The sequence below is a fragment of the Schistocerca gregaria genome, chromosome X (assembly GCF_023897955.1).
Source record: "Schistocerca gregaria isolate iqSchGreg1 chromosome X, iqSchGreg1.2, whole genome shotgun sequence".
Taxonomy (NCBI): Eukaryota; Metazoa; Arthropoda; class Insecta; order Orthoptera; family Acrididae; genus Schistocerca; species Schistocerca gregaria.
In genome coordinates, this window is record NC_064931.1 from 627,387,102 (window position 1) to 627,411,757 (window position 24,656).

The 24,656-nt window shown below is 42.7% G+C and overlaps 1 protein-coding gene across 2 annotated transcripts in view; it reads right to left on the minus strand.

Moving 5' to 3' along the window:
* The window catches only part of LOC126297532 (plexin-A4), an 861,252-nt gene that overhangs the window by 89,827 nt on the left and 746,769 nt on the right, over positions 1 to 24,656 (minus strand). For both annotated transcript variants that reach the window (XM_049988441.1, XM_049988440.1), the window contains one exon: positions 5,707 to 5,835. In XM_049988441.1, coding sequence (XP_049844398.1) covers positions 5,707 to 5,835 — 129 coding nt within the window. The remainder of the gene's footprint in view (positions 1 to 5,706; positions 5,836 to 24,656) is intronic.

Below are 24,656 nucleotides of genomic sequence, written 5' to 3' on the forward strand. Positions count from 1 at the left end.
CGACTGTGGCGGCCAGAGGATATCGAGACACATGACCCTTGTGCTCAAAAGAATAGTCCCGGGTAATGTGAACTGTCGTCTCGGAACGCAGCATCACCAAAAAATTGCAATGGTATGGAAATGAACAACCAGGATGGTTACATAATCCTTGGAAGTAATCAGATGCGTGCAGAGTAACCAAGGTATCCATGGAATACACGATATGGCTGAAAAAAACGTTATCAAACCCGCGCAATGTTTCACTCTTGGAACGTGAACTCGGCCGGAAGCTGGAAAGACAGTGAAACGAGATCATCCGATCAAGTGAGTCTTCCATTGCTGCATAATCTAGGTTTTATAGCTTCGACATCAGTGAAGAGTGGTTTTGAAATTCTTGCTCGCCCTGCAAATCCTGTTGATGGAGCTCCCTCGGTTTTGTTTTGGTGCTGACAGGATTCACAAGTGCGACGCCCAGTCCTGCAATGATATTTGCGGCTGTCGTCCTGTTATTTTTCATCACAATCCTCTTCAATGGCCGTCGGTCACGATCACTCAACACACACTTTGCGGATGATTTTTATCCGCTTTCCCTGCATGCGGTTGAAATCTTCGATACGGTGCCCCTTGAAACACCAAACACCGGCTACCATAGCTACGGAAGCACTCAGCATACGAACACCGACAACTTGCCCGCGTTAGAACTGACTGAGCTTCGACATGATGCACTCACAACTACACAGAACACTGTCCTGACCACAATTTATACTTGCAACGTATCGAGAACATTACACAGGTGCCGTGCATTGTCAAATAGAAACGCGCAACCTGCAGAATTGGCTAGAATCTGCATTTTTGTTCAAGCTTGCATTTGTCGCGCTGATTACATATTTTTGTCCATCCCCCGTATTCGAGGCCAAAGCTGAGGCGAGTACTTTGTCATACCATCGCTAAATTGTACGGCTTGCCCACACAAACTGGTGACGTAGCAGCCCATCTACAAGTTACTAGATCCATTACAGGCGTACCTCAAGGGAATCGCAACCAAACATGCAAAAGATACCAAAGTGTTCTCTCTAATCTACTTTCAAATAGGAGTTTACTTGCAAATTTTAAATATGTAATAAATATTGTACTATACGACAAGAGTCAACGTCCCCATTGTTCTTGTCCGCAGCTCGTGGTCGTGCGGTAGCGTTCTCGCTTCCCACGCCCGGGTTCCCGGGTTCGAGTCCCGGCGGGGCCAGGGATTTTCTCTGCCTCGTGATGACTGGGTGTTGTGTGATGTCCTTAGGTTAGTTCGGTTTAAGTAGTTCTAAGTTCTAGGGGACTGATGACCATAGATGTTAAGTCCCATAGTGCTCAGAGGCATTTTGAACCCGTTCTTCTCTGTAGTAGAAATTATATTACCGAAATCACCACAGCTGAGACACATGCAGATTATAATTGATTTTCTAGAAAATAATATGTTGTAGTCAAAGATTGAATAGACACCATCTTCAAAAAGTTGGCTCAGTAACATTTCTTGCACTTTTACTAATTCCCACACTTCCTCTCACTGATAAGAGGACCTGCAATGACCGAAGAGAAGGTGATGAAGAATGATTTTTCTAAATCAGTAGCGACACGAAGGCCTGGAAGTACCAGGAGCGAAACGATTCGTTGCGAATCCTTTTACATACTCCACAAGTCACTCTGCAGTGAATGGTTGTGGAGAGGAGGAGTAACTTTGTAGCAATATTAGTGTTTATTTCTTTCGGACTTTTTGCATTTAAGTATAAAGCGAGGGAAAAGTCACTTACCTATATGCCTCAGTACGCACCTTAATCTCTCTTATCCCATCCTCGTGATTCCTAACAAGGGAAACGCCCCATCGCACCCCCTCAGATTTAGTAGTAAGATGGACCAGTGGATAGCTTCTCAAAAACTGAACACGGATCAAGCATGAAAACAGGAGGAAGGTGTACCGAACCGCGAAAAAGAAGCAAAATAGAAATGATGAACGGTTCAAGAACAAAAAGTGCAATAAAGAGCAGCCCAAAGGAGTGACGGCGTCGTGAGCAAGTGGTCATGGTGTTGGTCTGCCAACCAGACGAGCCATGTTCGACACTCCCTCATGGTTTTTTTTTTTTTTTTCACAGCGTTATGAACTGTCCGTCCGGTCATTGAAATATTTGCTCTCTTTCTGTTGTTTAGCAATTGTTATACAATTCCTTGGTTATAGAATATGAGTCATGTGGTAAGGATGCATTACGGTCGCAAGTAAATGATGAATAGTGAGAGCAGGCGAGATATCACATAGACGTCTCACATAATTGAAAACAAATAAACGGGTGTGAACTATGTTACGACAAAGGAATTCAAGAGTCAAGACTTCCAAAACGGAATGCAACTTTAAAAACATATGCTTTAACATAGCACAGAGAAACTGTGTGACCGTGAAACTGTTGTGCTCATTTGTTGCAGTTTACATGACAAACTACTATGTTTTCATCATTTCCTTCGAAGTGATCAAATTCACATTCATACGAACACATATATCGGGCAAGGAAGCATATCTCACTCACTCACCAGTCGTAAAAATTTGATGGTGGATATGAGAATCTTGTCATATGATACACGTATTGTCACTAATGCCGTGTATGACATACCAGACGTGTTTTCCAGTGGAGTATTTGGTTGACTTGTCGCTATATCATCAAGTTTGCGGTTGCCATTCGTAAGTCGCTTCCTTTCGGCTGCTAATAGAGTAATTTTGCAGGATCAACTGTCGTTTTAGGTCCCTATCTTACACCTCGTTGTTGCAAATGTACATTACACCCCGAAACAGACACAAATTTTAATAAAGCTAACAGAAAAAAGAAAAGAAAGAATTCGCACCAGGGAGGTTTGAGCACGCCCGCCCGCGCGGCAGTCAAACATCCTAACCACTTAACCACGACGCCATCTCTGTTCACGGCTGCTCTATATTGCACTTCTTCTTCTTCTTCTTAGACCGTTCATTACTTCTATTTTTATTTATTTTTTCACAGACCAATACACCTTCTTCCTGTTTTCATGTATGATCTGTCTTCAGCTTTTGACGGGCTGTCCGCTGGAGATCTTTCCCTTGTGAGAGAGATACACGATGGTGGCAGCGAACAGAGATACTTACTTCGAGTAAAACTGAAGTGATATCAGGTGTTCCCCAGGGAAGCGTCCTGGGACCTCTGCTGTTCCTGATCTATATAAATGACCTGGGTGACAATCTGAGCAGTTCTCTTAGATTGTTCGGATATGATGCTGTAATTTACCGTCTAGTAAGGTCATCCGAAGACCAGTATCAGTTGCAAAGCGATTTAGAAAAGATTGCTGTATGGTGTGTCAGGTGGCAATTGACGCTAAATAACGAAAAGTGTGAGACGATCCACATGAGTTCCAAAAGAAATCCGTTGGAATTCGATTACTCGATAAACAGTACAATTCTCACGGCTGTCAATTCAACTAAGTACCTGGGTGTTAAAATTACGAACAACTTCAGTTGGAAAGACCACATAGATAATATTGTGGGGAAGGCGAGCCAAAGGTTGCGTTTCATTGGCAGGACACTTAGAAGATGCAACAAGTCCACTAAACAGACAGCTTACACTACACTCGTTCGTTCTCTGTTACAATATTGCTGCGCGGTGTGGGATCCTTACCAGGTGGGATTGACGGAGGACATCGAAAGGGTGCAAAAAAGGGCAGCTCGCTTTGTACTATCACGTTATAGGGGAGAGAGTGTGGCAGATATGATACACGAGTTGGGATGGAAATCATTACAGCATAGACGTTTTTCGTCGCGGCGAGACCTTTTTACGAAATTTCAGTCACCAAATTTCTCTTCCGAATGCGAAAATATTTTGTTGAGCCCAACCTACATAGGTAGGAATGATGATCAAAATAAAATTAGAGAAATCAGAGCTCGAACAGAAAGGTTTAGGTGTTCGTTTTTCCCGCTCGCTGTTCGGGAGTGGAATAGTAGAGAGATAGTATGATGTGGTTCGATGAACCCTCTGCCAAGCACTTAAATGTGAATTGCAGAGTAGTCATGTAGATGTAGATGTAAGCTTGCCCAACAGAGTGTCACGAGAAATGATTCCCATGTAGGTTCCTCGAACATCTCTGTCACACTCTCTTATGGGCTACACAGTCCTGTTACCGACCTCGCATTGCGTCTCTGAATTCATTCGCTGGCTGTCCTCACGTCTACTTCATCAGGACTCTAAAACACTGCATCAGTGCTCTAGAAATGATCGTACTAGCTATTTTCCATAAACCTTCCAACAGACCCAAGACTTCCATTCGCTTTCCTTAATACTGATTTTACATGTTCGACCCACTTCTTAATAATATTACCGCCAGATATTTAACATGTTCTAAACGTTCACTAGTAATCGTGTACTCCTGTAATAACAAACGCGAAAGCACAAACTGCGTTTGGGACCTTGTATGAGACACTAAGTGACTCATTATGCCAGCTTGCAGGTCTCTGGCCTACACCAAGTCGTGTACGGTGCTCTGTTGGCTCATGCAACGTAGCAGTGCTGTCCTGTGTTGGCTCCTCCCATGCGTATTACGCCGTGGGAGAGACGTACGGTTGCTCCTGTAATGCTCTGTTCCTCCTCCGGAACCCAGCGGACAACACGACAAAATTTCGCAACAAATACAACTCCAGTAACTGCAAGAGCCTAAGACGGTAATTACTAACTTCAGTGCCATGTAAGACCTTCACAAAAAAATAGGAAGGGTAATTATGGATTTCAACGGAAAAATGTTGGTCTGGGGGCTACATCTAATTACACATCCACATACATAGTTTGAAAGCTACTTTACAGTGCATGGTGAAAGATACATAGAACCATAACAATTTTCTTTCATATTCCATTCACGTACTGAGCTAGGGAAAAATGACTATGTGCCTCTGTACGAAACCTAGTCTCTCTTACTGTCGTCTCATGCGCTCTACATGAGATATAGGATAGAGCTGCCTAACTTGTGCCACTTTTGAGATTTTACTTATTATAATCTAACCAATAAGTTCCAAAATTATGTAAACAATGCCATCCTCAACTGCGGGATGTTTTCTTTATCTCTGAATTTAAAGTCTGAGAATTTTGAGAAAAATAAACACAACTACGCTTAATTTTCTAAACGTCTGCAAGTGGTACAAATTAGGAATTTGATTTCCTAATTTTTACGAGTGGGTGCATAAATTGTACCACAGCTGAATGCTATGCCCCGAGATTAATGGAAAGTACTAGTTCAAGTTTATCTTGAATTTGTGGCACTAAGATCTTGTATGCAATTTCCTTTACAGATGCGCCGCATGTTCTGAGAATCCTTCTAGCAAATCTAAGTCATTTACTCGTTTTTCTACTATCAGACTATTTAACTAGAGGCTCGCGGTTAGCTGTCCATTTGGTCTACGAAATTTTTCAGTTCATTAGCTTACTTTTGCTTGTGGCTATGCTTTGTGCTCACGAAAACAATCGGGTTGAAGGATGGGATTCTTCCATTTTCCACTCCAGCGAAAAAGAGTAATAAACGCGGCCCTCATAATACAGTACGTCGAGGAACCCTACCGTCTGTATTACCTCCGACTACGTGCTAGTTTCAAAATGAAAATGGACTGAAGAGTAAGAAATTCCCGAGAGTTCTTGTACGGTGTGTTGGGTAGCCACAGAATGTTCAGAGGAATAATGTTCCTACCTTCTTCTCGGTCATTACATAGAGGTGCATCTGCTGCGCGTCGAAATGTAAGTCTGGGTTGACCGGCGAGTGCTCGTCGACGGCCAGGTCTCCGTACTCCAGAGCCGTGCTGGAGCTCTCCACCACCACCTGCACACAAACGAAAACACACTCAAAACACTTCAAGTGGCAATACGCTTGCAACAGTTACATTGCCAGCCCGGTAAGTAGCGCGCAGGAGCGAGTCGATGCAGTTGCATAAACTTACATTCAAATACGAAGTAGAGCTCTGTGAGTACTTGTCAACTCAAAAGCTAATGCTAGAAGTCAAAAGCAGGTTAGTTTACTAAGTAACCACAGAAGGCTTAAAATAATATTCATGCGTAGTGTAGCACACTGACTAAACACATGAGTGAGATTCATTACGAGAATAACATTATTATAACATCATAATGTAGTTACTGATAGTATGTAAGCGATCATCCTAGGATGGGTGGATTGTAGGTGTAACTTTTTTTATTCTTCAGACCACAGCACACACATTACGGTGAACGCCAGTGCTCGCTTGCCGACCGACGCGTACGACACAGGACGACACCCTTTTGGTTCCTGCAAAGCGAGCTAGCTAGCCAACTGTTTAATCTAGGGTAGTAGGTATCTATGCGGAACCGGAAGAGATTGCAGTTGTACAGATTAGGACAGAGTAGCATAAGCTAATTCAGGCGAAAGGAGTGCTCCCTTGCCAAAACCTCACTCGAAGTGTAGATTCACTTGTTATGAATTTGCTTTATAATTTGAAAGTGACGTAGTTCAAAAACCGACCAGTTACTCTTACTTATGTTTCAATGACTTCGCTGATAAGTGTGAGAATAAACACAGAGATTCGCTGTTCGATCCTAAGATTTTGCCGTCAGTTAATATGACATTCTCCTCTTTGTTTACGAGTCCCAATTTGGTTTCCATTCCACTTAAGACTGCGGTTTCCCCTATAATTAATTTGGTTAGTTGATCTTCTGGCCAGAGGATGGCAACATGACATCCAAAAGGACCAATCCAAGTACCGCCCCGCAAGTTTCAAACCAACGTTCGCATTGATTTAAGAACTAGGAATATCGCGTTGATCTACATCAGTGCATATGACTGCTATACTAGTTTCTTCAACTTGCTCTCGGCCGATTCCATCCTGTGTCTTCGTCACCCTGAACTATATCATTGTCTCTGCTACCTCCGTGTCTACAAGTCTGTTATTGTCAAAAATGAGCACTAAACTTCGTTTCACAACATTCCGTTCTTCATTTAAGTGGAACGGTTTCTTCTTTCGTTTTGCTTTTCAAGTGACAGAGATACCTTAGATAGTGACATCAATGAAGATGCATAACTGCATCAAGTGTGACAAATTTACGGGATGGGATTGATTGTGACCTTATTAAAAAGAATTGGTACTTGCCTAAACAGATTTGAGGAAACAGCGCTTGCGTCGAGTAGGCGAGTACAAGAAGAGCCGAAGGTATTAACGCAGGGCCATCCCTTCCGTGATCTGAAGACAGAGACTCGGCTGTTGCGTGCGTCTTATAATCAGCCTCCTTTCCCCACTCTCTTCTCGCACCGGATTTTGCTGCAATCATCGTGAGCGACTTTACGAAACGTCAAAGAAGCACTTCCTAAATTAACTCCGTGCTCCGTGAATCTCGGCTGGCTCTCGCTGCTGCCGACTTCCAAAATTCTCTCATATTTGGTAGCCTTCCTAATTATATGCACAGTTGGCTACATTCGGATCTTCATTAGTTCGAAAGACACATTCTAACTTAAGAATTGGTAACTGCATCGTAAATACAACAAGTGAAATAACCTCAGATGATTGGTTTAGAGACGAGTAACATTTCTCTCTTTTGGTTATGTAAATTCGCATTTATATGATATTTCTCTTTGATAAGTTGTTTATTGAACGTACATTAAATGTCCCCGTGCCAAAGACGTGTTGCAATATATGACAAAAATTCTAACTACAATTTTATTAATTTCAAAAGGAACTAAAAATTTGTGTGGCATTAAGCGACTTTGCAGGAAAAGGGAGTGAAGATGATGTTAATTCATGAGATCCGTTATTCCGCCGCCGCCGTCACAACCACCACCGAAAGGTCTGAGAGAGCAAATTCTAGGCTGATTTTAGACCAAACCTGGTGAAAAATTTCGGATGACAGTAACACCTTGAAAGGTGTCACAAATGCGGTAATTTCCCACATTTTCGCTCCGAGCACTAACAGTTAACTAGTTTAAAAGGAAAGTATTGTTTTGTTTTTAATATGTTGCCAGTCACAAGACACGTTGAAGATGCACACTTAGAGTAATCACTACGCTATGCAGTATGTACGTGCTATATGGTGGATTATGAACTGCCTTGTACTTTTTCGTAGTACAGTGTGTAAGATTCGAGAACTACTTAGATCTCAATAAAGGGTAGCTGACCGAGGGGAGAGGAGGAAGATAACAGCACGCTACCCAAATAAGAAAAATTTTGCACATACTAGTTGTATTTAATACGGAAATCTCCGATAAGATACAAAAAAGGTATTGTAGCGAAAATCTGGGGTTAGAACTGAAATGAAGCAGATTCAAGCAACTGTTGGATGTCATTTAGATTTGCAGGTAATAAATGGACAGAATGATAAGAGCAAAATACTGTCACTTTACTTCTTCTCTTTATTTCTTCGTCGTTCGTGAAATGAGGAAGGAAATGAAGTTACTAACCTAAGATGTACGTAACGACTTGCGAATTAAATATGTCTATGCAGCACAGCACAGAAGAAATTCTAAACCTTGGAACGGACACAGAGAGACCATTAAAACTCTAGTGTCATTTCATCGTGTTCTGAAGGATGTGTCGATTATGCAGCATGCATCCAATGTCAGCTGTACTCACAGAATAACTGTGACCCCCACTGCTGCAATGAATATTAAGGTATCTGGAGTACTGCTGGTGCTAATAGAGATTTCGCAAGAGGCGTAGCCCTAGGTGTTTACAACCCTAGCCTCCGCTGCTCGCTACGTGGAAATTTGTTACGCTTAACGTAAAAGAGTCTAGTTCTTCGACAATTACGCGGTGAAAGAGCTTGTACGGTTCCCGCTTGGGAAATGCTGCAACTGGTCCGTCGCGAATCGCTCGGAACGCATCGACAGAGCACAGCCTTGGTGCGGCAGTAGCCTTCACAGAGAATTGCAACTCGCTTACGGCACCTCGTCCGGCACGCCGCCGGTGTCGGTGTCAGGCACGTCCTGCACTGCTGCAACCAAAGCTACCTGTCTCTGCAAGCCGCTAGTCAATAGGCTCGGCAAAGCGCTGCAACGAATCTCATTCTCTGAACCCAGATCCGAAGTAGCTATGAATTTCTTGAATGATCCCTTGCCGCCTGGAACTCTCAATTTTCAGTTTTCTTTAAGGACTATTACTCAGTTTCGCCCATAGACCTTTTACAAGACCCCGCTATCTTTTTTTAAAGAAACAGTACTAATTCATCTGTGCATTGCTTTTTCGGTGAAGTGAAGAGCAGCGACTAACACAAAACATAAATTACGGCAAAATGGTTCAAATGGGTCTAAGCACTACGAGACTTAACATCTGAGGTCGTCAGTCCCCTAGACATAGAGCTATGTACACCTAACTAACCTAAGGACATCACACACATCCATACCTGAGGCAAGATTCGAATCTGCAACCGTAGCAGCCACGTGGTTCCGAACTGAAGAGCCTAGAACCGCTCGGCCACGGTGGCCGGGTAAACTACGGCCGATATGTAAATTTTTGTTATTAGTCTTCTGACTTGTTTGAAGCGGCACGTCACGAAATTACTCTCCTGTGTCAGCCTCTTCTGAGGTTAGTACTTGCACGCAACATCTTCAATTATTTTTTGGATGTATTCCAGTCTCTGTCGTCAAGATACAGCTCTCTCGAGTACCATGGAAGTTATTTCCTGAAGTCTTAGTACACGTCCAATCACACCGATTCTTCTTGATGTCGGTTCCTTTCACATGTTTCTCTCCTCGGAGATTCTGCGAAAAGCTTCCTTATTTCTCATCAGGCCATATGATTTTCAACATCCTTACATATTACCAAACTCAAACGCTTCGATTCTCTTCTTTTCCGCTTTTCCCACACTCCATAAGTACCTTCCATACATACATTCTCAGAAACTTCTTCCTCAAATTTACGTCGATGTCTGATACTAATACACTTTTCTTGGCCAAGACTGCCACTTTGCCTGAGTTAGTCTGCTTCTTTATGCCCTCCTTACTTCGTTCGTGATACATTATTTTACCTCCGAGGTAAGAGGATTCGTTCACGGTGTCTGCTTAATTGTCCTAAATTTTGATACTACTCCTCACTACTTGACTGTCTCTTCGATTTACTCTATGTCACCAGAAGGTGCTCATTAGACTGTTCGTTCAATTTAGTACGCCCCCTCAATTTTTCCACGCTTTCACTGCGGATAGCACTATCATCAGAGAACCTTACGATGAATGACCTTTCAACTTAAATTTTAACCCCCCTCCTGAACATGTGATTTATTTCCGTCATTTCTTCTTCGAGCTGTAAACTTAACAGTAGGGAGCGAAAGACAACATCCGTATTTTATACCCTTTCTAATCCGAACACTTTGTTCTCGCTCTTTAATTCTTATTTTGCCCACGTATTCTTGTACATATCTACTCCTAAATTATCCTCTTTCCCTACAGTTTACATCTAATTTTCCTAAGAATTCTGAAAATCTTATACCATTTTACACTGTCGAAGCCTTTTTCTAGGTCACTAAATCCTACAAATGTCTCTTGATCTCTCTTGCTTAAATTATCAAAGGCAACGTATGAACTGCCTCAATGGTGCCTTTACCTTTCCTAAAACCAAAATGACCGTCATCTAACAGATCCTTAGGCGTTATGAAATCATTAAAAAACAGTTAGGAAACTAACGATCAATGTGATTCCTTCAGGTAATATTTCATGTAAACTGTAAGTATCTACTCTAAGACAAGAGGCAATGTAGCAGTCACATCCTCCATTGCTTTTCTCTGAATAAGAGTACAAATTATTTATTTTAATTTAGCCACGCATAAGACACCACAAGCAGCTTTCGACTTGGTTATACGCATGGAGGAGCAAAGAAGGGATCCTGGTGAGGGATCACTTGCCATTAATATCGGAGTTGCTACGTTACCTGCAAGAGTGGCTTCGGCATCTTGTATGAAATCTTGTGCCACGTCCTCAATTTTACAAACACTGCCTGACACAAAAAGTGAGGGACAGAAGGAAACGAAATGAAACTTTAGTGCTGGGAGGAATTGTGATATTACGTGATTGGGAAAAAAATCGATTAAAATGTACAGACAACTTGGCAGTATGAACCCACTTATTATTATGACATTGCATCCTTTCTGGCCAGAATGCGAGCATTGGTTCGGTTGGGAAGGATGTCATAAAGCCGTTGTATCCTGTTCTGGGGCATGCTGGCCCGCAACTGTTCAAACCGGTCCTTAATATCCAGGGTACTAATTTGCATTAGCTTACATTTTTCTGCACTTAGAGCAAGCTGCCATTCATCACACCAAATAGAAACTGTCTAGTCATCCTGTATCCTTCTAAAGTCACTCAGCGTTTTCACTTTTCCGTACGCCACAGCATCACTACCAAACAGCCCCAGATGGCTGTTCATCCTGTCCATCAGACCATTTATCTATATAGAGAATAAGAGCGATCCTACCACACTTCCCTGGGGCGCTACTGACGATATCCTTGTCTCTGATCAATAATAATAATAATAATAATAATAATAATAATAATGTGGATAGGGTCTCCCGTCAGGTAGACCGTTCGCCTGGTGCAAGTCTTTCGAGGTGGCGCCACTTCGGCGACTTGCGTATCGGTGCGGATGAAATGATGATAAGGAAAACAGAACCACCAATCCCTGGGCGGAGAAAATCTCCGACCCAGAGGGCGTATAGTGGGCATGCGGGAGGCCGGGTGGACGTACCGCCGAATTGCTCAACACGTGGGGCGTGAGGTCTCCACAGTACATCGATGTTGTCGCCAGTGGTCGGTGGAAGGTGCACGTGCCCGTCGACCTGGGACCGGACCGCAGCGACGCACGGATGCACGCAAAGACCGTAGGATCCTACGCAGTGCCGTAGGGGACCGCACCGCCACTTCCCAGCAAATTAGGGACACTGTTGCTCCTGGGGTATCGGCGAGGACCATTCGCAACCGTCTCCATGAAGCTAGGCTACGGTCCCGCACACCGTTAGGCCGTCTTCCGCTCACGCCCCAACATCGTGCAGCCCGCCTCCAGTGGTGTCGCGACAGGCGTGAATGGAGGGACGAATGGAGACGTGTCGTCTTCAGCGATGAGAGTCGCTTCTGCCTTGGTGCCAATGATGGTCGTATGCGTGTTTGGCGCCGTGCAGGTGAGCGCCACAATCAGGACTGCATACGACCGAGGCACACAGGGCCAACACCCGGCATCATGGTGTGGGGAGCGATCTCCTACACTGGCCGTACACCTCTGATGATCGTCGAGGGGACACTGAATAGTGCACGGTACGTCCAAACCGTCATCGAACCCATCGTTCTACCATTCCTAGACCGGCAAGGGAACTTGCTGTTCCAACAGGACAATGCACGTCCGCATGTATCCCGTGCCACCCAACGTGCTCTAGAAGGTGTAAGTCAACTACCCTGGCCAGCAAGATCTCCGGATCTGTCCCCCATTGAGCATGTTTGGGACTGGATGAAGCGTCGTCTCACGCGGTCTGCACGTCCGGCACGAACGCTGGTCCAACTTGGCGCCAGGTGGAAATGGCATGGCAAGCCGTTCCACAGGACTACATCCAGCATCTCTACGATCGTCTCCATGGGAGAATAGCAGCCTGCATTGCTGCGAAAGGTGGATATACACTGTACTAGTGCCGACATTGTGCATGCTCTGTTGCCTGTGTATGTGCCTGTGGTTCTGTCAGTGTGATCATGTGATGTATCTGACCCCAGGTATGTGTCAATAAAGTTTCCCCTTCCTGGGACAATGAATTCACGGTGTTCTTATTTCAATTTCCAGGAGTGTATGTTCAGATGCTAATCAAATGGTTCAAATGGCCCTGAGCACTATGGGACTTAACATCTGAGGTCATCAGTCCCCTAGAACTTAGCACTACTTAAACCTAACTAGCCTAAGGACATCACACACATCCATGCCCGAGGCAGGATTCGAACCTGCGACCGTAGCAGTCACGCAGACTAAAGCGCCTAGAACCGGTCGGCCATTTCGGCCGGCCCGGTGCTAATCATTAAACCCAAGGAGTTCTTCGTTGTGGCGAGATATTTTCACGAAATTACAGACACCAATTTTCTCCTCAGAATGCCAAAACATATTGTACACTCCCACCTACACACGGAGAAACACCATGGTGATAAAATGAGAGCTCGCACAGACAGATGTGTGTGTTGTTCATTTTTAGCACCTGCTATTCGAGTGTAACGGCCAAGGAACAGTCTGAGAGGCGATCCACGAACCCTCCGGCAAACACTTCAGTGTTAACTGCAGGGTAAACGTGTAGATACAGAGCTGGAAAACGATCGCATTCTTATATTTTGTAGGAGTGGCTTGCCTGCTCTGTTCTAGGAAGTGTAATTGAGGTAACAGAAGAGATGGTAGCGTTTGACGCCATTTTTAACACACAAAAAAAGGAACCTGGTGAAAGTGGCTGACCGTTAAAATGGCACTCTTTTGGTATTAAAAAGCTGTCCTCGTAGGTGAGCGACCTGCGAGTCTATTGATCACGCGGAGGACACAGGTTCGAACTCCTCTCCCTTTTCAGTACGATAGCAGGTTCCGCTGAGCGTAGGGATGGTAACTGAAGAGCTACGTAAAGGAATAATAGGTCGACGTAGTGGCTCTGACAATGTGCGAGAAAGGGAGGTACTATCGGCATGGTCCTCCATTGTTTGTGTCCAATGACGTATGCCGCAGAGGATACAGCAGCAATAAGGTTGGCAACGCGCTGTCTAGAAGTCCATAAAAGAAAACGACATACACCTCTGACGCAACAGTTTGATTCTTAAGCGAGAATGCGTATATTTTTCCCTTTATAAGTGTGTATGAGCAACGCTCCGGGTAATTAAAACTGCTCCAGGTAATTAAAACTAGTAACAGAAGTACTTAGCCGTAGACAAAGACAAAGATCAGTCCAGCTAAATACGAATGCAGGCACCTAGTCCAATTTTAAAGAAGGAATATGTGAATCACTGCAGAAATTATTTGGGGAAACTGGAGAAAAGCTAAGCCGTAAACATTAGCGAAGAGGGTCGTTATTTAACAGTGTGGCGCGGGGCAGGCTAGCATCAGCAAGGAGCAGGCGCTACCGGGCCGCCGACTTAACGAATTAACGGCTGCCGCTAATGAAATTGGAAACACAAAAAGAAAGCGGCTAATCGGATGTTTTCAGCTGGCGAGCCGTAACGAGGGAGGCGACTGTTGTCAAAGCGCTGCAGGGAAGCCCCGCAGATCCCAGGGAAAATAATTAGCCGCCAACTCGCGGAAAGCCGTCAGACGGCAAAACAAATTTCTTTCATTACCTCAGCCACAGTCTCACAAGTTGAAAGCATGTGTAGTTTCTTAAACAAACTGTGCCTTCCCTCTGCACTGAAATGTAGCCTCAAATCTAAAGCGCCGGAGTCTCCTAAAAGGTATTCCTTTAACTAACAACGCTGTCTACAAATCAAAAGGTAGCCACAGAGGTGGAGCAAGTTTTACTGCTATAGTAAATTCAGCGAAATAATCGTCCTGTTTCTTTCCCTCGCCTTCTAGGTTCTTTCTATGTTTGTGGAAGATGAAAAGCTTTATTACAGAAAGACCAATTTGAAATAGAGGATTAGTGTTGAACGTCCCGTCCACGGCGAGGTCATTAGGGACGGATCACAAGCTCGGATTGGAGAAGGATGGAGAAGTAAAGCTGCCACGCCCTTTCGAAGGAACCATTCTGGTATTTGCCTTAAGCAATTTAAGGAAATCACGGAAAACGTAAATCAGGATGGCCGGACGCGGGTTTGAACCTTCGCCCTCCCGCAGGCGAGTCCAGTGTGCTAACCGCTGCGCCACCCCACCCAGTACTAATTTGAAATGGAGACCGTCAGTAGCTGTACTGCAAACACATAATTACAAGAAAACAGTGTTTATTTTTCTATTTTCCTTTTTTTTGCGAGCCGGTTAGCATTCTATCACCTGCGACGCCCCTAATTAAGGAGCACCATCTTAGTTAGGTAAAGGAAAAGCCTCGTAAAGAGGACGGAACACACAATTTGCGTCACGATTCAATACATCAGTCTCCAGCCGACTTCTCTCCAAGGGTCTAACGCAGCCACGGTCCCCGGAAGGACGTTCTACTGGGGGTCAAGTATCTTATTTCCGACGCAACTGCCTGTAAAGATATTATCCTCATAGTCGCCGGCGTCGCTTAAGGAAACCCCTTCTCCAAATTTATTAGGAGCGAGACAGGCACCTACGCACATCTGTGAAACAAGGAAAACCCGTATTAGTTAGTTAGTTTTATATTCCATGGATCACTTGCACGATTAATGATGTTGAGTGAGTCATTTTACGTTCATATGGCACATTCACATGTAAATATGGCTAGAGGATGACATTAACAAGTTATTTTTTTTATACGAATGTGACTAAGTAATCCGTACCCACCACTTTTTATTTATTATACAAATAGTAGAGATTCTTTTACGGAATAGAAGGGGTTGTCAAGTAGAAATTTATCAACTTCTTCATTGCATGGCCCGCTTGCAAAAGGTCACAATACGACATCTTCTTTATACTTTTGACAAAATTTGCTGTAAATTGTTTATTTCTTGTTGGTTAGACAAGTTCACGGCATACTTGTTTCGTAATATGTGCCATTATCAAGAGTTCCTGTTGACATTACACGTATATATCATTTTCTTCTAGGTCTATGTGACAGTACCATGATATTTTATATTATACTTACGTCTAAAGGGAATGACGTCCACAAATCATCTTGGAATGTCATTTTGCCACAAGTATAAAAAAATTTCGAATTTAACTTTACCATTTGTCGGGCATTTTATATTACTAGGCAAGTGATCATAGATTTTGGTGCCAATATTTTGCGCCTCTTTTTTGTGCTAAAGGCATCCTTAATGTGGAATAATGACTCTCATGTTTTCAAATGGAATTGTAATTAAGTACATCAAGTGTTCTTTTTGAACTGCAGGGGGCTATTTACAAAAACATTCATAAGAGTATGAACTTACTGTGAAGTTGCAGTTGTAGTCCCTAACGCCTTAAATAGATACCTGCAAGATAACCGTGGGTGAGTACCAACCACGAATTATTCTTACAGCGCGTTCCTGAGGAATGAAAATTTTCTTTCTAAAAGATTAAATACTCCAGAACAACTTTCCACATGACATTACTGAATGAAAATATGTAAAATATATTTACTTACTAATTTATCTCTCTCCTAGATTTGCAATGATTCAAAGTGCAAATGTAGGTGAACTGAGCTGCTTTACAAATTCAAAAAATGCGTTTTTTATCAACTTAAATCTCATCTATATCCAGATAGACAATTTTCATGTTCCAGGTTTGAGGTACTCGTACACACGAGATGGCACAAATTTTTTGTAAATTTGTGGTAAGATCTTATGGCACCAAACTGCAAACGTCATCGGTCCCTAAGCTTACAAAACTACTTAACCTAACTTAAATTAACTTACACTATGGACAACACACACACCCATGCCCGAGGGAGGACTCGACCCTCTGACGGGGGAGCCGCGCGGGACGTGACAAGACGCCCAAGACCGCGCGGCTGCCCCGCGCAGAATAACGCACACAGTCATGTTTTGTAGCCCATCGTTTCTTGCTTTAGAAGTGCCTTGTATTTACTCTTTTACACCTCCCGTCTCTATTAAGTGTGTAACAGAGTGAGCCGGACGGAGTGGCCGAGCGGTTCTAGGCGCTACAGTCCGAAGCCGCGCGCCCGCTACGGTCGCAGGTTCGAATCCTGCCTCGGGCATGGATGTGTGTGATGTCCTCAGGTTAGTTAGGTTCTAGGTTCTAAGTTCTAGGGGACTGATGACCTCAGCAGGTAAGTCCCGTAGTGCTCAGAGCCATTTGAACCATTTTTGAAACAGAGTGCACAACCTTTCTTCTTCCATTCGCAAACCAAACAAGAGAACAAAATTACTGTTCATATGCCTTCGTACACGGTCCAATAAACTCTTTTCTGGTCCATAAGCTGCTTTCGAGAGGGAGATGCTGGAACCGACATATCGCTCAAGAGGCAAAATCGTTCACGCAGGTCTCTTGTACTGGCTGAACTGACACATCAGAGAACATGACATGTCTAGAAATGCGCCTCTGAACATAAAGGTAGATTTCTTAGGATCCAAAAACACTGGAAAGTATCCACAACAGCTCGCACATATTCCTTAAAGTTATCAATGTAAGTACAGCACGTTATTCGGTTTGCTAACAGGTGATATCGCATTCAGCAGAGTTATCTGTAGTATCGTTTGTAATGGATCAAAGGGCGTATCACACATGCAGAGGTTGGAATTTGTCTGAGTCCTGCCTTAATTCAAACGCATGGTCTTTACTTACCAAACTGAGAGTGAACTGTTGTTCATCTCAAATGTATATCTTTAGTGGAGATACTTGTTTCAATTTTCCATTTTACTGACAAAATATCTGCTTATCAGAAACTGCACCGTCACCGAGTAATCAAAATATTTATCAGTCTATCTGACGGCCTGTCTATACAGATTGTGGACATAGTAACACACTACTACGTCTTCAGATAAATTCGACGTTCGTTGTGTTGATTAGTACTTTGAAAGTTGCGTATTCATTTGCAATTCCCTTTTTTTTTTTGCGCTTCCCAAATCGCGACATTATCTTTGCAATCCTTTACGGATTTCTGCTAAAGTCAGCTTGGATTAGTTGAAGTAAACTCTTTGAGAAAACTCAATGTCCACACTGATGCATTTCGCATCTTTGGCGGTCAGTTTGTGGATCAGCTAATGGGAAGCGTATGTGGTTTTGGAACTACGATGTGGTCTTTTTTTGAATAAGCATTCGTCATTCTGTTTCTTGTTTCTGTTCTGCTTGGAGTTCTGTTCTGTTCGATTTGGGGTGAAGTATGGCTTTGTCTGATGTTGATGTGAGCTGATTCGGCGTTTCTATAAAGGTAAGGAAATGGAAGAGATCTTTTCTATTACTTGCGGTGGTGAATGTTAGGTGAATGCAGATGTTATCTCAAAAGCGCATTCTAAATTTACGCACAGTTAACTCGCGATCACCATGCGTTCAGACTTGCGATGATATTCTTACGCGAGGCGAAATGAAAGCTCTTGGCGTGCTTACATTTTGTTAAATGGACACTGATCATAGGAGCAAACATTATCTTTTCAATTAATCGTGCTGCAGATTCAAAGTTACCATCCTCTCCTGCATTGTAGAAGAGTCGTTGCCTAGTTAAAAGTTATGTATTAAGAGCATCTGATTCCGTTAACTCTTTAACTCATACTTGTATTTGTCGCCGGCCGTTGTGGCCGACCGATTCTAGGCACTTCAGTCCGGAACCGCGCTGCTGCTACGGTCGCAAGTTCGAATCCTGCCCCGGGCGTGGATGTGTGTGATGTCCTTAGGTTAGTTAGGTTTAAGTAGTTGTAAGTCAAGGGGACTGATGACCTCAGATGTTAAGTCCCAGAGTGCTTAGAGCCATCTGTATTTGTCACTCTGAGAACCCATGTGGACTTGTTGGGGGGGGGGGGGGGGCTTTAAGGGCGTGACGTATATCAGCTACACGCTTTTGCGAACAATATGTATATTATTCTCTCTCAAGACATAAATGTTATCTAATGTTAATTCCCAAACCACGTAAAAATACCATGTTCTTTAGTTCTTCTAACGTGGCCTTGCAGAGTACTTTGTTTCTGAACTAACTACGAAGGAAACTACGAGGCAGCATTGCTGGATTCGAAACACAAGATACACAGGGAGATAACTTGGCCACGTTTATGGCTGTCGTCACGGACGACTTAGGTCCCCAGTTCCGTATCCAGCACTGTAATTTGACAGCGTAATTACGTTCGTGCAGCGGGGCTGTCGGCACTAGCTTTCCGTTGTGGTCGACCTTACACCTAATCCGTATCACCTCAGGAGGATCAGGGTGTTTATACATTCTTTCATGTAAGTCAGCTATTTTTGATGCTAGAAATACGCTCTGTGCGTCTATCACTCATACTCTTACACTTCCGGTTGAAACAGTGGTCAACGTGAAATGCAATGAACGACAAGATTAGCTGCACGTCTTCGGCTCCACACCAAACATCTGGAATTTTTTTTCATTTCCTAATGACAACAATTGATTTGGACAACTCCAAACGCCCGCATCTCGTGGTCGTGCGGTAGCGTTCTCGCTTCCCACGCCCGGGTTCCCGGATTCGATTCCCGGCGGGGTCAAGGATTTTCTCTGCCTCGTGATGGCTGGGTGTTGGGTGATGTCCTTAGGTTAGTTAGGTTTAAGTAGTTCTAAGTTCTAGGGGACTGATGAGCTAAGATGTTAAGTCCTATAGTGCTCAGAGCCATTTGAGCCATTTGATAACTCCAATATTCATTTTTCAACCTCTGTATGAAATTTCGAAGAAACAAGGAAAAACAATTTGCTTACTTTCAATGTTGCTGCTCTTCTGCGATGCAAATTCAAGCACAGTGAGTAGTCTACTAGCGTTTGAAATGGCACCTCTTCCAGTAGGTCACTGGAACAACGAAGCGTCCCAGGTGAGTGGAAAAATTTTATCACTCAGAGAAAAATCGTGACGCGCAAAGGAGTCGACGTTTTGTAAATGAAGTGACTGTGCGACCTCTAACCTATGACCATAACGGCAAGAAATAATTTACTGATACAGAATTATGGCGTGAACTGTTTTCTAATCTGTAAATATCGCATAAAAATTAAACTATTATATTTCAGATTAAACCCACGGAAGATACCTTTACGTAAAAACGTGAAATGCGTCTGGAACATGAACAAATATACGTAAGGCATTTCAGCTTATAAAACGAAAACTTGAGTACACCCATTCTGCATTATCTGTAAGTAAATTTTGCTTGCATACACAACAACCAGAAAACAGACTATTTAACTCTCACATTGAGAAAGATTTATTATACTAACAGAAAATATCAACAATCAAAAACAACTGCTCGGAACAATGCAATTAGAACAAAAATTCCGGCCAATAATTACTCAAGCGCCATTTTAACAAATATGGCATTGATCTTTAAAAATGGGTGAACTAACATATGTTTAAGAAATTGTTCAGAGTCATCTCAAATGGTTCAAATGACTCTGAGCACTATAGGACTTAACAACTGTGGTCATCAGTCCCCTAGAACTTACAACTACTTAAACCTAACTAACTTAAGGACATCACACACATCCATTCCCGACGCAGGATTCGAACCTGCGACCATAGCGATTACGCGGTTCCAAACTGAAGCCCCTAGAACCGCACGGCCACAGCGACCGACCAGAGTCATCTCAATTTTTTTACTTTTTATAGGCAGGAAAGGGTACTGCTCTCTTAACAAACACATTTTCAAATGTTCAATCATTCCATTTCATCGAGGGTGAAGTGGCAGTATAACGCTTCATTTCTAATCCTAGGGGCCGTAGTTCGAAATCCGTTCGTGTCGTTCCTACAAGGATATTTTTCCAAGTTTCCCTGCGTCCCTGACCGCTTGTTGCTGTCCTCTAACTATACCACACACTGACTGTTGTCAGTCAGTCACAGTTGTAAAAGAGTAGGAGAAAAATGGGATCTCGCAAATCTGCTTTTTTTTTACAGTTTTTACGCGAATTGGGGTGAAAGTCATTACAGGAAAGACGTTTTTCGTCGCGGCGAGATCTTTTTACGAAATTTCAGTCACCAACTTTCTCTTCCGAATGTCAAAATATTTTGTTGAGCCCAACCTATATAGGTAGGAGTGATCACCAAAATAAAATAAGAGAAATCAGAGCTCGAATAGATAGGTTCAGGTGTTCGTTTTTCCCGCGCGCTGTTCGGGAGTGGAATGGTAGAGAGATAGTATGATTGTGGTTCGATGAACCCTCTGCCAAGCACTTAAATGTGAATTGAAGAGTGGTCATGTAGATGTAGTTTAATATCGTTCTCATCCCCGCTTCAAGTAAACGCGTCTCTGAATGGTGGTTGTAAGTAAAACAGCAGAAAAACATTAGAAAACTCACAGAGACATTAAGTTCAGCGACTTGTGCACCGATGGCGACGATGAAACGATGATGAGGACAAAACGCAACACTCAGTCCTCGAATGTATAATGGCCGCGAATCGAACCCGGGCAGCCCCATGGTAGTCAGCCACGCTGACCATCAGCTACGGGGGCGGACATCATGCTGGTAAAAACTGACGTTGAAACCATGTGAAGACGAAGTTAACGGTTGCTGCAGTGCTTCCCGCTGCAGTGCATATTTGCCATTATTCAATATAGTTGTACACAAATAGTTGCGTACTTAACAAACGCACATAGAAATCAACCCTCCCTATCATTAGATTTTAATACATTTTATAAGTAGAGATTGATGATGCTAACTACTCTTTATTTTATTTATTAGCTTCCGTACGACCATGTGAACTAAATCTGCTCCGCCATGGAAAGAGCCAGTACATAGTTTACAGGATGCTTATCAGAATATTTGTAAATAAACAATATTGTAACACATAACATAGAGAGTTGTCAACTACTGCGACAAACTCCTACACAAAATAGAGGAGTGTATCACAAAAAAACCGTTCAACTTAGATTTGAAGATTTGGGGTTTATCATTCTTTTTCTTCAGTTCTGCTGGAAAGTCGTTGAAAATGAAACCTACTGAATAGCGCACAGCTTTCTTTGCTGTACTTAAGGTAAAGTTACCCTAGTGCAAATATTTTTTCTGTCTAACGCTCACTGAATGAATATTTCAGTTTCTTCTGAATGAGTCAAAGTAGCGAACAACAAACCACATGATGCAGTATTTGAAGAGCGACGGCAGGGAAAATGGCCTACATCAAGATCACGAACGTGTACCACCGTGGGACAATAACGTTTCACTTTTACAGAAAGACTGTGAGACAATCTTTCTGTATTGTGTTTTGTTGCAATTAACCGATAATCTTTTTGAATGATGTTATGTTGCTTTTAGCTGTTACACCCAATTATTGTTTTTTCTACAGAACTAGTCAATTACATTCTTATTTTATTTCATGGTAAATAATGACAATGACACCCACAGATTCAGAATATTTCGGAAACCAATCTGCGCTCATAGCATTATCCAAAACAGTTCGTGCCACTTATCAATACAAAAGAATGCCTTTTCTTCACTCTGTGACCAACTGTATCATTAACCGCCATTCACAACAGCGCAAAACTGCCGAAGGGTTACGTGTAACAAAACATACAGCAACAACCAATGGCTACAGTGCTGATATGGGAAACAAAACGTACGTGGATATGCTGTAAAGTAATGCCTCCGAAATTTTTATGTGAAAACTCTTAAAGCTTTATTTATAAAGCTCAAATGGCTCCGCGCACTATGGGACTTAACATCTGAGGTCATCAGTCCCCTAGAACTTAGAACTACTTAAACCTAACTAACCTAAGGACATCACATACATCCATGCCCGAGGCAGGATTCGAACCTGCGACCGCAGCGGTCGCACGATTCCGGACTGAAGCATCTAGAACCGCTCGGCCACAACGGCCGGCCTGACTGAATGCGTTTTGACGTGCATGCATATTACGTTGTAATCTCTGGCTAATGTCTAGTTGCTTGTCAAAAATCGTATCATTACATGAATGTCAACAAATTGAAAAACTGGTTGTACATATTGTTAAACCGATATTGCATTGCTCTCAATGCGCTGTATTGTGTTTTGTAGGTGCCTGAAAATGGAACAAATGTCAAAACTGTGACAGTGAAATAAAAACAGTAACAGCTACATGCAATATCACATCATTTAAAAATTTTATTGAGGCTGTGAACAGATATTACTAGAAACTAAATATTAATATGTTGTCTGAAAGCTACGCGCTGATGTTAGCGACTAGCCTAGTGGCTACGTAATTTATATTACGTTCCAAATTTTCCTTAAAAACACTTGTGTCATCTGCAGAGAGAAACATTGTTTGAACCATCATTGATGTTTAGTGGCAGATCAAGAAATGCAACGGAGCCGGAATAGAACCATGTGGCATATCGCACTTTACTTTCTTACTGAGGCACACCTGAAACCCTGCAGACATTGCAAACGCAGCACGGCAATGAAATCCTTGTCCGGTTCCTTTCATTCCGATACTTGAGCTGAGGCCACGTTTACAACTCTCTTGGACAAATTTTGCGAGGGAATGGTTTCCTAAGGACGGGGAAGCCTGGTTATAAATCTGAATGACTGCCGCCTTTTCGAAAAATGATGCACGTGGCTTGAAAGATACCGCCGAATACGCGCAGTACACCGCTATAAAAGCGAACGGCCGGTGTCGTTTCGAAGAAAACGCTCCTCGAGGGGTCTGAACTTTTTTATGGCAAAGACTGAAGCCTCTGTTTAAGAACTTATTGTCTTGATAGGTTGGCGAAAATCAATAGCGCCTGAGGTATAACCATTTGCTTTCGACTCGGCTGACGCACGCTACTTCCTCACAAGCGGGTGCACTCTTACGTTTCACATACTGCTGGGAGCATTGCATTGTGAAGAGCAATAACTTTTCAATCGAGTCTGCTTTTGCCGCCAGCGTTACTGATCTAGATAAATCCCTGAACTTTCAAACACCGTCACATTCTGCTCCCACGGAAAGGCTAACTTTGCCGTAGTGGATTTGTTGATTAGACTTCCGTACAAATTAAGCTCACAGGAGACACGGCCACGAGGGAAATTCAGTAACTTCATTTCGTATAAGCTGATCTCCACAATACAGATTGCAATTATTCAATTCGACGAAGTCCCTCCGGTACTCATTTCATTTGTTTTTCTTAAGATGAATCTAAATGGTGGAAAAATTTATTCGCATTTGGTAAATATCCATAAGGTAATAACAGCGTTAATTTTGCATGCTGTTCAGTTTCCTAGAATGCAATCTTTTCGCATAGTTAGCTCTTTAATATTTCTTTAAGTATTGTCACATGTACGCGGGACTTTAAGGGATTTCAAAGTGATCTTTGATAACATTATTCGAAGCAAAAAGATCTATATTGAAATTTTTATGAAATAATTAACCTTGACCGCAATAATACTTTAAAATCTTTTATTTTGCTGGTAACCGGTTTCAGTCTTGACAATCATCATCAGACCATTACCTATCTGTGAAATGTAAATAACAACTTCCACTGTAGAAGTTATAGTCACATTTCTTTTGTTGTTCTTGATTCCCTGTAAGGAAAATGTTATTTATATTTCTCAGATATGTAATGGCATGATTATGATCGTCAACATTGGAACGGCTTACCATTAAGATACAATATTTTAAACAATATTTTTGCAATCAAGACTGATTATTTCTTGTATAGTTCAAAGTTCTTTTATTAATATCTGTCAAAACACCACACGTAGTTTTATACGAAACGATGCAGGGTGGTCGAAAGAGTATGAGAAACTTGCCAGGATGTTGCAGGGTGCAATGTGCTGCGAAATAACTGTTCAGAAAAAAAATCGATACGTTCCATCGTTCCCAAGTTAATTAGCATTGACGTAAGCCAATCAGGTAGTTGCGCGAGCAAACTCAAATGGCCCGCCAGATGCAATTAGTGTCAGCTGTTCTCATAGCGCACATGATTGCGCATGAGACTGCTCAGCTTTTGGCTCGGATTCTATCCTTTCTACTTCAATGCTAATTATCT